At 34.5% G+C, this 17,115-nt stretch overlaps 2 protein-coding genes across 9 annotated transcripts; one reads left to right on the top strand and one right to left on the bottom strand.

Annotated features, from left to right (window-relative positions):
• Positions 1-404: 404 nt before the first annotated feature.
• Positions 405-3,591, top strand: LOC113742716 (uncharacterized). 7 transcript variants are annotated; one of them, XM_072047948.1, is made up of 6 exons: positions 405-534; positions 1,563-1,703; positions 1,815-1,924; positions 2,217-2,359; positions 2,454-2,527; positions 3,310-3,591. In XM_072047948.1, the coding sequence occupies exons 2-5, from the start codon at positions 1,565-1,567 to the stop codon at positions 2,494-2,496; spliced, it is 435 nt and encodes a 144-aa protein (XP_071904049.1). In that variant the 5' UTR covers positions 405-534; positions 1,563-1,564; the 3' UTR covers positions 2,497-2,527; positions 3,310-3,591. The 7 variants fall into 7 exon arrangements, with proteins under 7 accessions (XP_071904049.1, XP_071904051.1, XP_071904050.1 ...); XM_072047950.1 differs by having other exon boundaries at positions 3,300-3,591; XM_072047949.1 differs by lacking the exon at positions 3,310-3,591 and adding an exon at positions 2,656-2,720.
• On the bottom strand, positions 3,480-7,736 carry LOC113742715 (galactoside 2-alpha-L-fucosyltransferase-like). 2 transcript variants are annotated; one of them, XM_072047947.1, is made up of 3 exons: positions 7,191-7,736; positions 4,729-5,047; positions 3,480-4,191 (listed from the first exon to the last, which is right to left on the bottom strand). In XM_072047947.1, exons 1-3 carry the CDS (start codon positions 7,351-7,353, stop codon positions 3,546-3,548), a joined length of 1,128 nt encoding a protein of 375 aa, XP_071904048.1. In that variant the 5' UTR covers positions 7,354-7,736; the 3' UTR covers positions 3,480-3,545. The 2 variants fall into 2 exon arrangements, with proteins under 2 accessions (XP_071904048.1, XP_027126438.2); XM_027270637.2 differs by having other exon boundaries at positions 3,480-5,047.
• Positions 7,737-17,115: the final 9,379 nt, after the last annotated feature.

Below are 17,115 nucleotides of genomic sequence, written 5' to 3'. Positions count from 1 at the left end.
CCCACTTATTAACTCAAAAAATTACATTTATTTAGAAAATGGGCAAGATATACGCATTTCATGTATATCACTTATTAATTCAAATTGTTGGTTACAATTAAAAAAAACTGTTAATCTCTAGCTAGGAATTTCGGTGGAAGAATTCCTATGTGTATTGTCTACTATACTATTTAAATACACTTTTCTCACAATTTTTTTCTTTTGTAAATAATTTTTATTTCCTTCTTTATATCATGGAAAAGGTGAATTTGGCTTGATGATCAAGTTTTAACAACAAACCAACTGCAGGGCGAATATGTCAAGAAAACCACAATACGGGGGAGATAATTGTAATCATGAAAAGCTGGTTGGTGCTAGGTGAGATTTTCACAAATATTGGGGAAGATTTGTAAATTTACCCCTTTTAATGGCATTAGATAAGCAGAAAAAAGGTCAATTCTCAGTAGCTGCTGACATAGCCTTCCCTTCGCAGTCTCAGCTGCTCTTCGGTTCTCATCCGTTCATAACTAGAAAGGAAAAAAATTAAACTCTAAGGTAAAATTCCTGAAACCCATTTCTCAAAAGTCCATATTTTGATGTTCCAAAGTAATTCTAGTGTAAATCTACTCTTTTGTTGATTTGGGTTGTTTTTTTCTTTCTGCTCTTGAATTTTCATATTATGGTGGGAAGAAATTTGGATAATCGGATAGCTTGTCATGGCTTAATATAGTACAACTTGAAGATGGAAAAATTAAACATAGAATTACTTATTATGTATTAGGATCAATGGAAACTCGCCAAACGTTAGTTATTTTAACAATTTTTTACGTAGTAATTAAAATTGTTGTGGTAGAAGTATTATTTGTTTGAATTTTATTGTTTCAAGATTTAGTAAATTAACATGAGTTATATTTTGGTTTCAAGTATTTATTACCAGGATTAGGTATGGTTTAGCTGATGAAATTTTGTAGTAGTTTGAGAAGTGTGAAATATATGTATAGCCATTTTTATACAGATTTTTGTGGGTGCATAATTAGAAAGAGCAACTTTGGCTTACTTTCTTGTCTTTTTTTGTTTTTGGTTCTTTCCTCTTTGGGTTGAAATAAGCTTTGAGTGTAGCCCTTTTTGTACACATCTTTTCGGGTGCATTTGTTAGCAAGGGCAAAATTTGCTTGCTTTCTTGTCTTTTTTTTTTAAAAAAAAAAATTTGTTAAATTTTCTTTTGCTTTTATAGGACTTATGATTTTCCAGCTCACCATAATCATATTTTGAGTGGAAGTCTATCTGAACTTTTAATGCATAAAATTGTATGTTGGGAATATTGCTTCCATGGCCTCGGATACTAACTTCCATGGACAGATGTATATTTAAGATTTTAAGTTTCTAGTTTTGTGCTTCCATGTTACTTTCGTCAACTGTATATGAATAAATGCAGATAATTCAAGAAGATGATTATCTATTTTGTTTTACCTGAATTCATATTTGTCGCTGACATTTGTGGTATTTCATTGGCTATTCTAAAATCATATTGATGTACTTTAAAACTATGTATTCCTTCCTGTAACATCTAGTATCATATCCAGTTATGGGTAAGGATTCCAAGCCTAAAGATTCAGGAAAGGGCAAAGGCAAACAGGCTGCTGGCGGGAGTGATGATGGTGCTTCCAAGGGCAAAGGAAAAGCTGGAAAATCTGATGGCCTTGGGACTTGCACGTATGTTAAAGGTCTATCCTTCACCTTGCCACATTTTCACATATTTTTGTGCTTTCAATGGCTGCATGCATTGAATTTTAGGTATCATGACTTATTTGTTGCTCTTTTTCTTTTTCTACCAGCTAGGCATATCTTATGTGAGAAGCAAGGGAAGATCAATGAAGCCTACAAGAAACTGCAAGATGGCTGGCTCAACAATGGAGAAAAGGTTCCCCCTGCTGAGTTTGCTAAGGTGAAATTATTCACATCTCGTATGTGTTGTATGCTTTCATTCATAATTGTTGGGGAAACTCGTATCTTTGCCCTGTGAGCCTTCTGTCCTGCAAAGCAAAAAATAAATAAATAAATAGTTCTCTGTAGTCTGTACACTGCAAGCAAAAGAGATTATATTGAAACTGATGACAAAGTGTTAGTGTTTTCTTCCCAGCAAGTAACTTATATCTATCATTTCTAATCAATTGCATCAAATTTGGAGAACTTAAAAATATTGGACAAAATCATTCACTTTCCTTTGAATTCTTCAGCTAGCAGCAGAATATTCAGAATGTTCATCTGGTAAAAAAGGCGGGGATCTAGGATGGTTTCCACGTGGTAAAATGGCTGGTCCGTTTCAGGATGTTGCTTTCAGCACAACTATTGGAGCTACAAGTGCACCGTTCAAATCAACGTGAGTTTGAATTTTCATGGTTTCCTTTCTTACCCTTGTGAATCTGACTTTATGTCTTCAAAATCATCTGAAACTTATCTTGCACGTATTGCAGACATGGATACCACATTATCTTGTGTGAGGGGAGGAAAAACTAAGGCATTTCAGAGTTTGATGGAGTTTCTAAAGGTGGCTTTACCGATCTAAATGTCATTGTGACTATCTGATACTAAGTTCAGCAATGATATCAGGCTTTGAACATCACTGTTTGATTATGCTTTTCAACTTGTGTAATGGATCTTTGCGGTTTATTGCAGAGTAAATGTTTTGTGTATACATTCATCTCCAAGTTGTCTTCGTATAACATATATTTCTTGGTGAAGCTGTTTGGATTCAGTTGTGGAATCAGTTATGCTTAATAACAAATATCCTCTAGCGCAACTTCTGTAGGGCTAGGGACAGGGCATTTGCTCAATCTCTCTGTTGTGCAGAAGCACCTGCGTGAATAATGAGCAGAGGGTAATCAGTTTAATCAATGAGAAGGTGAGAAACCTCTAGATAGCATGTTTTAGATGAATAGGGTAGTCATCAGCTGCCATGAACCAGTGTTCCATGCACTCAGCTTGGCTCAAATGTGTGGCTCTTTCTCTTGGAAGCAGTATCGAAGTATTGAAGTCTCCTTTGACCAAAAAGGGATAAAACAGCATCAATGGCTACCATAGCATTGTGCTCAAGGTTCTCGTTTCATTTCTCTCAAATATACGAGGAATAGCTCTTATGATAGTGGAGATGTTATGTGATATTGTATTTGTTAGCCCATAAAGCCAGTATCGTACGTTTTACGCATTCATCCTGTTTGTGGTGCTACAAGCATAGTTTCCCTACAATTCAAGCTCTTTGCTGTTTGGTTAGATTTGCCAATGAGCTTTCGAGCTTTTGCTGCTTGATGAGATTTGGTTAGTGCTTTACAGGAACTGGAATTGCAATGCTGGAGCAAAATGGCGCCCGTGGTTCCTGGTTTTAGATGTTAAGCTGAAATGGCCATGTATGAAGCCCTCTGGTAAAACTGGCTTACTACATTGTCCTTCAGGCAATCTTTGAGAAAAGAAGAAACAATATTTGGACTATATCACTGCAAATATTGAAGTGTACAAGGGAAAATTTTTTCTTTCTATTTCTCCAGGAATTAACAAAATGGTCACTAGTCCTATTCTCTGTCAATGAATTTAATACCCCACCATTTGTCATCACAATGCTGTACATTAGGATCAAGTTTACCACCTGGGCCAGTCCATTTTTTACTTGTGCAATCATAATATGGAGGGGCATGCATGCAAGGTTCCATTGACACGCCCCGCTGACATGGTGGATTTGGGATTACATGATCCTCAGGCTTGTAAAGGATCCATGGCTTCAATCCTCCAAGACTATGAGCTATATAGCCAAAAGTTGAACCTCCGCTTGTGACCAGCTTATCAGTCAAGCTCAGCAGATAGATTTCTGCCCATGCTTTTATATTGTGCATTCGTCTTCTAGTATGCTGGTACTGCTCATGGCTTGGCTGGTGTACTTCAACCACTTCGCCTGTGACGGTGGAACGTTTCCAGTACATGCTTTTTATTGCCTCGGAGTACCAAGATCTTAAAGATGTAATCAGAAGAGCTTTAGTCTTGAGCTTTCCAGATTGAATGACGACAGGTTTGGTCCCGTTGATTTCTGGTAGCAGATTCTCCCTCAGCATACAACCCAAAGTCTGATTTAGCACGCGCTCAAAACGACCAAAATCTTTGTCTAGTACTCGTATCTGAATGCCTATCTTTTCATCTGCCCTGGCTAAATTGATGTTGTAATACCTGGTGACAAGCCCCCAAATAAAGTTGGTGGGATTAAAGAGATACCGGCCCAGGTAATGAAACACAGTTCCTAAATTTGGGAATAGATCGCTAATATCTTGCTGAAAAGATGGAATTGAAACAAGAGATGGGGCAAAATATATGTTTGATTTCACAATAAGCCAAGGTATATTCTGGAGAATAGTATGATCATGATCACAAAAGATACGCTTGTCAAAATCATCATAGTCATGGACTAGATAGAGATAGAGATATGGTGGCAGGGAAGATGAAGTTGAATTAGCATGGCTTCTGTTTCTCAACAGGTTTCCAAAAGTCTCAGGAGATTTCTGATCAACGCTACTGAACTTACCAATAAGGGGGAAGTTAGAGGGGAGTAACCAGGAAACCTCAGGAAATGGTTCACAGAAAAGATCAGAAACTCCACTTCCTGGATCAACAAGTAGGACTCTATTTGTTAGCAGGGCATAAAGAAAAGCAGATGATAAGCTAAGCATTCTGTTTCCTAAACCAGCCATTGGAATCCAGATTACGTACTTGCAACCAGTGGAATTGGAGTCTTGGCCATGGTTGCCTGACTTGAGATATTCCAAGGTTCTGTTGTAGGACTCTGTAAATGGTCCACATTGTTTATGCAGGGCTTCATATTTTCTTAACCTTGAGACTAGATTGGGAGAAGGCTGGTGTTTTTGTTCCTTTCTGTACAAGGCTGATTGATACCTACTTACACATGTATTTACATCTAATCCTTCTGGGAAAAGGCCACCAAGAAGCTTATCCTTTGGCACCTCGACTGGCTGGGGAAAAGAATCTCCAATGTACCTGATCTGTTCTATAATGTCGTCCAAATTAACATCTGTGGAAAGAAAAGAGAAGAGTTATGGAAAAAATAGTTGAGGACAATGATGGCAAATGTCAAGCAAATGGCTCTAATATTTCATCGTGAGCAATTTGCATGTGAAGCTAACAGACACGAGGCAACAGCCTCTTCTCAAGCAATTCAATGAGCCAGAGAACACTAATCAACTAACGGAAGAAAATTTGGAACAATTCCCACCAAACAACATTAAACAATCACATCTGATAAATGAAACAAAGAGAAATCTTTGATTTCTCAGTGTTCAGGGAGCCAACATAAATATTTCAAAAGTTCGAAGGATCGCGTGAGTTATTTCCATAAATTCTTGACCATGAAATATGATGAACACTTGGTGTAATGGGCGGCATGGCAACTTTAAGTTTTTTGCTGTTTAACCACATATAGATCAACTATTCTCATGTTTGAAAAAAATGAGGCCTCTCAATGAACCCTTTTTTTTTTTTGGAAAAATCTAAATAAACCATTATACATTACCAATGTTCATGTAGGTTTAAAAAAAAATCATATTGCTCAATAACTTAATATACAGTTTCAACTATGAAAATTTCACTCATTATACTGGTTGTTGTTTTTTTCTTCTCCTGAAATGTTTTAGAAGGTGCAGGAAAGGAGATGGGAAGGTCAGAGTCTGACTAGTACTCTAGCTAAGGAAGAAAGACATTTTACATAGGATTATATTGACCATTAGGTATCCTGGTGACCATGTTCATTAGAATTTCATAGAACATTAGACACTAAAATTCACTAATTGGAAAAATGAAGAAGAAATAAGTATAAAAGATTATATTATTTCACACTTTCTTATCTCCATCAATTTAGGAAATTTATCCTTAAATATCAAAGCCTTAGCTAGGAATAAAAAATAAACCAAAAAAGAAAAGGGACCAATAAGAGAGAGAGAGAGAGACATTCAAATAGTATATATGAAGATTTTACCTTACCAAAAACAAAAATGATAAGATATTGTAATGATTAATCACAACTGACTAAAATTAAATAGAGTATGACATGTTTAAAGTAATCTGAGAGGATAAGAGACCAAAGATTAGACACCTTTGACTTTCTAAATTCCACTATGTTCAATTGTTCAATGCATCAAAATTTTGCTCCAAATAGTACTGTGTCTATCTTTGTGCATTTACCCGATTATATGCATAAACACCTAATCCCATCCAAAACAACCTAATGGAATATATTACCAAATAGCCTAATAATAAGTTAGGTAGTTTCATGTACTACAATAGGATCTACCTAGTTAATTATCTCACTAATTCTTCCATCGGTAGAAATATGCATCTTAGGAGGATTTTAATCCATAGAAATTTGTTTATGTGTTCATAGTGCATACACATTTGTTCGATTGATTTTCTAATCTAAGTGTTTCATGACTAATTGTTTGGATTTTGGAGGTCTCAATCAATAGTTTCAAATGGGATCAATCCCATTTTCTTGAGAAGGTACCTAATCTAGCAATGACTATGTTGATTTGGTCCATTCAATCATGCATCCAAAAATTGTACTCGTATCCTAATCAATTTCATTTCTCACAGTATAAAGGACATAAGTTTCAAGATCTTATATCCCAAAAAGTGTCAGTTCTTGTAAGGTCAATCTAATTTGGAAATCTGCACATTAACCTAACATGCTTTTGCACCTTGGAGAAAGTTTTAATGAACAAGATCAAGGGTTCTAATTGTATATAAATTTTGCAATTGGAGATGTAATAATCATCAAAACAATGCCAAATTCAGAAGCAATTGAAGTTGATTTGAATTTTCTTAAAAAAGTGTAAAGTCTTATTAATTTCTAGTAATTCTTGCTAGTAATGATGCCTCGTAATAATAATTCCACATAAGAATTACTCAAATTCGGTCAACGGGCACCCAATTCACAATAATTACTCAAACGCGGAGATACTTAGCAAAAACAGCAACTTCCAAGATTCATTGGTTCAATGCAAAAGCTACAAGAGACAAACCACTTAAACAGATTCAAGCAAGCTCTTGAATTTTGGATTATCTTTGCAAATCAAAGAAACAAATCAATGAGATTTATTCTGCCAAACAAGAAAAAAAAAAAAAAGAAGTAATCAATAGCAAAGCAGGAGCCAGCTAGATACCTTCTTTCCCTGGTTTCTGACTCCATTGAAAGCCATAGGAAGGCCAGCCGCTCATTGCTGAGAACCAAACCAAGAACCCCACCAAGGAAGCTACAAAAATCCCCATTACTTTGACTGGATTGCAGAAGAATCTATAGGCCTCTGGACACCTGGTCATCATCATCTTTAACGTTTGATTTACGGGAGAAAAAGAAAAAAACAATAACAAATGGATTAGAGGGGGATCTGTGCAATGTATAGTATCAGAAATCTTGAGTTGGGCTGAGTCCAATTCTCAGGAAAGATTGGGGAAGGAGATAAAATTGTTATGAACAAGGAAGTTGGCTGACTTGCTCCTGACAAAGGATGCCTATACATTTCCGTTGGTTTTTGTTGTTTGAACTTTGAAATAGTGAAAGTTCGCAGAGTCTTCTGAAATTCTAAGCCATCTTTACTTGGCAACTAGCATATTGTCTGCTAGCCCCCACCTTTGGCCGAATGGTTTCTTTTGGGATTAAATATCCTTTCAACTTGCAGCTTTGGAAAGATGGAAATGTCCCACTTGGCCATGTTTAGTTTGCCATTTGAAAAAAATAAAAATATATATATGGTTTGGAATACTATTTTACACTTAGTTTGACATTATTTGCAAGAGTGAAATAATGAATGACACTGGGCCACGAATATCTGTTTACGTGCGACAAAACAAACCGAGTAAAACTACAATAAATTTATAGGTTGAAGAATTTGTATTTTGGTTTTTTCAAGGCTACACATGATTTTTTCAACTCTTCAAGAACATCTCTTCTATGGCCAAGTTAAATGGGATGCTTCCTTTTTTCTTTTTTTTTTTAATTGGAATGAGAACAAGCCAATAAATATGGATTCGGAGCCTCTCTAGTTAAGGTTCTCTTCAGCTCTAACTAATTGTGTAAACTTGCACAATTTCGATGTAAATTAATATATTTTTAACGTAATTGTTAGTTTTACATTAATTCAATTATAATTCAGATTTATATTAAGATTATACCTATTTACAAAAATTCTATTTCCAACAAATATAACTTTTTTTTTGTCAATCGTATATTTACTCCTATTCCTACTCTAATCTATATTGAGGAGGAGAGTCCAACTGAATCATAAGAGAACCGACAGAGATTGAACCACCGTCAGACCAGACGAGTTCAATGCACATTCATATGAATTTAAACCATTTAAAGTGACAGCCATACTGATCCACACATAATAGTAAGTAATGAAAGACACAATTTGAATTTTGACCTCCCACCTAATCAAATCTTGAAATGCTATGATCGTGGCGAATAGCAAATATCGCTTCTTTAGAGGGGGGACTTTGTGACGTCCAGACAAACTGTCAATAGTGGTGCGTCCATCGTGCTTTGTTATTTCATTTTGTTGACAAGTTCAAGAACCGTGTATGGAATTGGTCATCTTGCTTGATGGTCTGGATTGCCATTCTTTAAACGTGTGACACTGGGGAAGTGCATTCTTGAGAAGATATTGTGGGCTGTGATTTTGTGGTGACAAAAAAGTCATATTGATGAGACTGATTATATTGAGATTTGACAAGTAAATGGTAACAAAATGTGAGACTAATTCTGATATTAGGGTGGGTTTGGTAGAGCTCAAAATTTTGTACTTTTACATGAAACTTTCTACTGATTGATTGTACGTGTGGATTAATTTTTTTGTACGGAAACTCAAAATATACAAACTGTACTAACGGACTGATGTTGGGAAAATTGAAATTACCAATCCTATAAATACACGTACTAATAATTGTTATTATCCCTTGTATTTATATATATTTTTTATTTAATTTTGTCTACACTTTCTTATATTTATTTATTGATCCTAATTAATCTTATATTTCTAAAAACATCACATTTGAAATATATTTTAACAAAGACAGACCGATTGATTATTCGGGATCCTCCAACTTCTATGAAGACAGATTTAGTCTTTGAATTCTTTTTCCTAGCCTAATTGATTCTCCCATTTTTATTTTTTTGGACCTATTTAGTCATTGTATAGTTTCTGCACCCCAAAAATCACCACAGACAATTCAAGAGCAAAATGCATGATATAGAAAAAGAATTAATCTTTCCTACATCGACAGTGTATATACCGCCAGTATTAGATGAATGACAATTATATAAAATTTAAATTTGAAATCCAACTTTCACACATGTGATATACATGATGATAGTGTATATACTGTCAATGTATATAAGATTTAATCCATAAAAAATCCTTCATCTCATGTCCGTTAGACAAATCCAAGAAAACAATGAAGTTACTCAGTCTCTCTTTTTTTTTTTTTTTTTTCAGCAACGGTAGTTTTTATAGTGATTGGCAAAAAGATGTACACTTATATGAGTAAAGGCTCAAGTAGTACTATACAAAAGTGTTAGACTCAGTCTCTCATGAAAGGAAGAGATGAAAGGAAATGAATTTTTTATAGTAGCAAAGTAGCAGATAAGACTTAAAATAGAAAAAGTCTTTCAATAGACAAAAAAGAATAGGTAGCCGTCATATTGATGAATATGCTTTTTAGGACTCTGCTCATTGGCTTCGGAGCTAAGCATTTAAATGTTGGCATTGGAATGTACAACTAATCCTTTAACTCTTCCAGCAACTTTATCTAAACAAAACAAATTAAGAAAAATCCTCCATGTGCACTCCAGCACTATTGATCCCATTTCCGCAAATGGAAAAAAATCCATAAAGCAAATAAAGTTGTGAGTTAATTTTATATACACTGATAATATATACACTATTACAGTTGAATGCATAACATATGTGTAAATTTTGAATTTTAAATTCAAATTTAAATTATGTGTTATTCATCTAATGGTGAAATTGTATATACTGTCACTGTATAAAAAATTAATCGTAAAGTGATTAAATAGCAAAAATTAAAAAAGGGGAAAAGGTTCAAAGCGTCTTGATAGTTCCAACAAGTGGAGCACATGAAATATTAAATAAAAGGATAAAGCATCAAACTTTCCTTTTGAATCATGCCTTGAACCAAAAAGGCAGCTATTGAAGTTTGAAGGGTACTACTTTAAAATACTTTATTTTAGTAAGTGTGTGACAGTCCCACCTTCCCCTAAGGCGAACCAAAGGGGTTAGCGGATTGCCTGCCCAGCTCTCGCCAGGACTAACGGTGCAGTTTAGAGCGATCTATTGCGTTCCGGAACTTATAACGCGCGTAAACAAGGCAAAAGGGCAAAATAACCCAAAAAAAAAAGAAATTCGGAGTCGACCATGAATAGTAACCGACCCGTCAGAACGCAACCAAATATCGAACAAACATTCACATCTTGAACTTTAGCAAATACAATCCAAAGTGACATACAAAAGTTTTCAAAAGTTAATATATATACGATTTGCCAAATTGAAAGTGAAAACGGCCCTAAAGATACATTTAGGGTTTCACTTCATATACAATACAAAAGAAATATACATCTAGTTCATTCGGCAACCATCTATCAAGATTCATTCCAAAAAGAGTCATATTCCTGTAAGGAAAACAAAAGGAACGGTGTGAGCTAATTGCCCAGTGAGATACTATCACTTACGCAACCAAGTGCATATAAGCATCAAGCTTTCATTCAATATAGTAAGATAAGCAAAGGCACACGTCAAATATGGTGATAAAAGGATACAGATGGCTCTCAAGAGCCTTTTCCTCGTTTGCATTTCTTGATCGGACGTCATTGACTCTCCGTCAATGTTCGAAAAGTAACCAACCGTAGACTCCACTTTCCCTCCACTCCTTCCACCTAACATCCCCCTACCGGGCCCGAACTCCAAACACTTGCACTTTGGTATTACTCGAGTATACCGGAATCGAGAGTCTCGCATACTACAAGATTCCATATAACTTTACCCAAGGTTCATTAATTGGCACGACCAAGCCCTCGCCGGCTCGATTCAATCAACTACCAATGGGGTTGAGCTCATTGATAACATTTGTAATCGTTGGATACTCGTCCAATCGAAAAGTACTTTCATTTCAACTTTCATTTCATGTAACATTTCATGTAACATTCCAATAACATGACAACAATGATATAAGGCATATAAGTGAGAGCGATAAAGTACACTTTCACTTCAATCAAGTCACATTCAATTTACTTCAAACAATTTACATTCAAAGCCATATAGTAACACACAAGTGAGTAGTACACTCACCAGGGTCAGTGCAGATACCTCCCAAAAGAGAGCTTTAATCACCAAGAAACCCCAAAATAATCCAAGGAAAACAATGGAAGATTCCACTTTCAAAATCGAGTATACAGAATGCACATGTGAGGCTCGACTACCAGTCGTATGCCTCGCCAAATAATTACTAAAGCAAGGGTGCAAAACATGATTTTTGGTAACAAAAAGGTAACATGAAGACCTAGGCTCAAACAACCCAAAAGCCCTTCGTTCAAATCACAAGTAAATCCAACTAGCCTTCAAGAAAAATTCCGGCAGCATAACCCTTGTGTTTACCTATTTTCCAGCCATCATGGCTTCATTATTTCCTCAAATTAGTCCCAACATCTCGTCCAAAAATAATCTCATTCCCAAAAGCCGTTCACTAGGCTTAATGGCATTCAAGTACAAAATTTAGCTAGGAAATGACCGGATATGAAAGTCAAGCCCTAAACTATTCCAATAAAACACAATAAGACTCGATTACAAGTCATAAACCAATTCTACATACTATCAAAACAGGGTTCCCTAAGCATACACAAACAATAGAGGAAACCAGAAAATTCGGAAATGCAATTAGCTTTAGCCCTGAAAAAAAACAGTTTTTGTCCTCATTTTGCGGTAATGGTGCCAAAGGCACTACGATTATCGGATGAAGGTGCAAGACCCACCGTTTCGAAGCTAAGAGATAGGGCTACAATATTGAAGAAGGTCACTCAACCCATTTTTGAGTGCAAACAGGTCAAAAATGCAAGATACTACATCAAAAACGTAAAACAGATTCACCAAAACGCATTCTAGCGGAAACATCATAACTCAGGCTCTCCAAGTCCAAATCCAGAAATTCCAAAACCAGCTGAAAGCTAAGAAACAGAGCTAAATTTCATTAGAAGGCCTCAACAACCAATTCGGAAGCAATTCCAGCCAAAACAACCCATTACAGACGCACTTCTCAATTTCGGGTAAAACCAGAACAGCAATAGTAATTTCGACTTATCTCATTCTACACTACTCCGATTGACCTGAAATTTTGTAGTCACCTCTAAAATGTTATTCCCTACAACTTTCATGTTTTAAGCCAAGGCCAATTCGGCCTCTATCTAGGACCTAAAAATTCGGACAGAATGTAGCTTCATGAACCCTAGGTTTTTCAATTTTCTTCCAAAACAGAAATTACTTGCAATCTTCCACTTTTTCCACCTTCTAGATGCCTTATATACCATTTCTAATCATCATAGATAGCCACACAATCATGCTTATATTAAAACAGAAAAATCTCCAAAAATAATAAAACTTCATCATTTCAATCACAAATCAAGAAATAACCCATAAATTTGCATCTCATACAACCACTAAGCATGATTTAAGCATCAATTAAGGGAGGAGGGTGGTTCTTCACAACTTACCTTGAACACAAGAGAGAGAGAGAGTTATTGGTCACCTTAACTTTCCAAATAACTTCACACAACAACTCACAAACACTACTTGAAGGTGTTTTATGGAGGAAAATCAAGGTTGGATGGTTGGTTTTGATGATTGAAGCAAGATTGAAGCTAAAATCTTGAAGAGCTTTCTTTCTTTTGTTGCTCAAGAAGCTCGGCCACCATGGAGGATATTTTGATGATTTTTGGGTCATTTTTGGTTTATTTAAGTCAAATGGTAAGACCATGAATAGTGGTCTTAAGGTTCAACCTCTCAAATGGTGACACTTGTCACCTTTTAATAAATGTTCACCAACCTTGTCTCTCTTATATCAATCCACTTAGCACCCTCTACTTATCTCTTAACACCCGATAAATTAATTCCAGTATTCAAAACTTAATCTAGTTGGCCGAATTTTTCCGAACTTTTCGCATCAGTGGGTCCCACGTCCGGTATATGCTCTTAATTTCTAAAAATCTATTTGATACTAGAAAAATCATCTAAAAATTATATCTGCTCCTTAAAAGTATCTAAAAATTTTCCTAATCACGAAAATGCAGAAAACAAGCCACGGAAAATAATAAAACCTAAAAAATGGGAAAAATACGGGTTCTCACAAAGTGATTATACAACTCTTCTTTTGTACTTAAAAGATATGCAGAGTGCCTCTATTTTAGATTTCTTGGTAAAACTACCTTACTACAGTGGCTTCATGTACAATCCATTATAATAGAAAAGAACGGAATAAATTTACTGCCAAAAAGAAAAAAAAAAGGATAGTTACAAGAGTTCAAGAATCAGAATTTGGTCAAATATTTTCGAGTGCCAGAATTTGGTCATATGTCCTCCAATTCTTTCAATATTCTTTTGCACTCAAAAAATAAAAACAAAAAAGAATCTGCGTTTATCCCTTCTTTCCTTTTGCAATAGTAATATTGGGTCATCTTCATGATCACTTATCAGAGATACATTTCTGCTGACACTTTCAGGTTGTATGAATGCGATTTATTTTATCAGAAATGTATCCACTGATACCTAATCTAGATAGATACTCCCTCCGTCCCACTTTAATAGTCTTGTTTTCCTTTTTTCGTTTGTTCCAAATTGTAGTCCACTTTCCAATTGAAAAATGTAGTTATCTTTTAATTTCTCTAAAATACCCTTATTTAATGTAAGTTGTTATTACTATAAATTACCTTATTTAATATAGATTATTAGTATTGAATATAACATACCCCATTTAATGCATTTAGATTTTTCAAAACATATAGATATATGAAAAGCCAACTTTATTTAATGTAAGGGTATTTTAGAAAAATAGCAATCTAAATTTGTTTTTCCAACAAAGTTAATTACTTTTTCTTAAACTGTGTGAAAAAACTAGGACTATCAAGATAGGACAGAGGGAGTATTCAATAATGCTTTAATGTTGTCCAAATGCTCCGAGTATGTTACAACTTTTTTTTTTGACTTTTTTTTAAGTATAGGTGTGAGGTTTTAAATTTCGAATCTCTCATTTACACTCTGTTTTCCTGTGCCATTTAATTCATTCCTTCCTGAAATATGTTACAACTTTGGTAGTTTATTTAATATTTCAATCTCCTCTATATTGAGATCTAAGTACACGTTTCCAATACTTAAAAGACCTTCATTGCTGTCAAAATTCTTATCTGGATCCTATCCTTTCATCTACTTTAAAATATGCATCATAGGGTGAATAGTTTCAAATAAGTGGGAGCTCTCCCGAGAGAGAGACCTCCCACTCACAAAAAAAAAAAAAAAAACTAGTTGTAGATAGGGTTGCAAACGAGCCGAGTCGAGTCAAGTTTTGAGCTAATTGAGCCGAGCCTCGACTGAATTTTACCAAGCTCGAGCTCGACGAACCGGCAATTTTCAAGCTCGAGCTCGAAAAAAATTTAAAATAATTATTTTATTTTTTAAAAAATAAATAAAATAAATTTTTTTTCTTAATAAATAATAAAATATTAAGGATATATACGTAATTTTACTATGAAAATAAAACATAAAAATATATATATAATATACGTAATTTTATTATTAAATAAAAATAAAAATAATAAAAAAATATATATATATTCAAGCTCGCGAGCCGACTAACGAGCTTAATATTCTGAGCTCGAGTTCGAGCTCGAGTTTGACTCGAGCCGCTCGCGAGCGGTTCGATTCGTTTGCAGCCCTAATTGTAGACCATAATGATTCATTGCATTGGACCAGAGAGCGTTTTTTAATTCCTCTTTAATTTCAAATTCAGGGTTCGTATTGGCAATTCGGAGTTGAAATGATATGGGAAGGGATTAAAAAAATACTTTTTAGTTTAATTGAGCTACCTCTTTCACATCAAAAGAAAAAACAAAAAAAGTTAAAACTCCTTTTGACTTATCACAACAATTGGAGCATCATCAGTGAAATCTTTGAAAGAAAACTTGCAAGCTGGTATTTATAAAGGTTGTGTCGGCTAAAAGTGAAGTAGGAAGTTGATGGGCAAAGAGTTGGACATGGGAAATGCAAAATTTTCAATTGAAAAGCTCATTTCCAATGTGATTACTCTCTAAAAAAAAAAAATCAATGCATCAGATTTATAATGACAACTTGAACTTAGTAGCTGATGCTTGATGTGATCTCAAGTCTGTAAGCTAACATTTGATCTCCAAATGGAGGGAGATACCCCTGAACAAAGTATACAATTTGCATTGCCCTGGTCCCGTAGCCGAGGGCGGAGCTAAGACCCCTTACGGTAAGTGGGGTCAAAATTTAGTACAGTAAAATTTATTTTTTAAAAAATAAAAAATTATTAATATTATATATAGGTTATAATTATATCCTACGAGTACTCTTTTTTTTTTTCTTTTAAATGATGCAAAATCAATTCATTATCAATTTTGTTAAATGCATCTTTTTCAATGTAAGTAATTGAATCTCTTGAATTTTTAAAAATAATCTACGAATCACCATCAATTTGATCTTCTACAAGTTTTTTTTATATAAAATTTATCTTTACCCTATTATAAATAAAAAAAATCATAATAACTTAATTTTGTATTATAAATAAAACGTTTACCGTCCACTTGAATAATTCTTGTTTTTGAAAACTTTGAAGTTTGAGAAAAAAAATGATTTGAAAAATTGGTTTTCTCACTCCACTCAAGAAAGTTCATCCTTTTTGTTTGAAAATTTTAGATGAATTTATTCTTGAACTAACTTCCATAGATAATTTGAAATAAGTTCAAAATTATTGTGATGGTAAGAATTATGAATTTTCAATTTTTTGGGATCAATGTATATAGGAAAGAGAATTTGATAAAATATAGTGGGGTCAAATAAGATGTAACTTTAAAAATTTTCAAATTTCCTAAGTCAAAGAACTAATTTTTTTTTAAGTTAAATGGGGTCAATTGACCCCACTTTGCTTGTATGTGGCTCTGCCACTGCCCGTAGCTATAGTAATTATCTTCCAATAGCATGAAAAAAGAAGCCACCAGCTCTGTAGCAGAGTTTGGATTGTTGCCACGTGGATAGAATATGGTGAATTGGTTAGAGTAGTTAGCCAAAGTGTTTTGTGTATGTTTTGTAAGCATTTTGACTGTAGACCTATGTAAAGACCGTCCTGCCCTCACACGTCACATCAACATGCACAGCCCAAAAAGTGGATGATTTTGTACTTTTAAGTGGGAGGGGGCAAAATAATAATCTCAATTGCTGGTTAAAAAGGGCTATAATCATTGTTAAGCACTTAAAGATCAAATTAGCGCTGTGGACAGTTTCTTACTGTTCAGGGATGTAATTGTAAATTACAAAATGGTTCTTTGTCTCTTTTATGTCATTGATGCAGTTTCTACTAGTTTTTTATTATTCAACTATTCCTTAACTTATTCCGGCCTGATTAATTATGGATTGGATTGCTGTCATAATTTTGATCATTGGTTAATCAATCAATTTAAGTCCAATTCTTATGGCCACTTGATCAAGATTAACAACTAAATATGGAGGTTATTTTGATAAGGTACAAATTGGTTTCTTCATTTAGGTCCAGTTATGTACGGCCACTTCATCAAGATTAACAGCTAAATATGGAGGTTATTTGATAAGCACAAAAAATTTTCAACACAATGCGTCATGAAAAGAAACACAGACCATTTAGCTGAGTTTATTGCCACAATAATCTCTCTCTTAAAAAATATTTCCAAACCAATGCAGTTTCAAAATTTATTCTCTTGTTAATATGTTTGTTGCCATGTAGACTTTAAATACGGAAAACTAATCACCCTTAAACTTT

This window comes from Coffea arabica, chromosome 4e (genome assembly GCF_036785885.1).
Source record: "Coffea arabica cultivar ET-39 chromosome 4e, Coffea Arabica ET-39 HiFi, whole genome shotgun sequence".
Classification (NCBI taxonomy): Eukaryota; Viridiplantae; Streptophyta; class Magnoliopsida; order Gentianales; family Rubiaceae; genus Coffea; species Coffea arabica.
The sequence above is the reverse complement of the archived record's forward strand: the minus strand, read 5'-3'. Positions and strand labels throughout refer to the sequence as shown.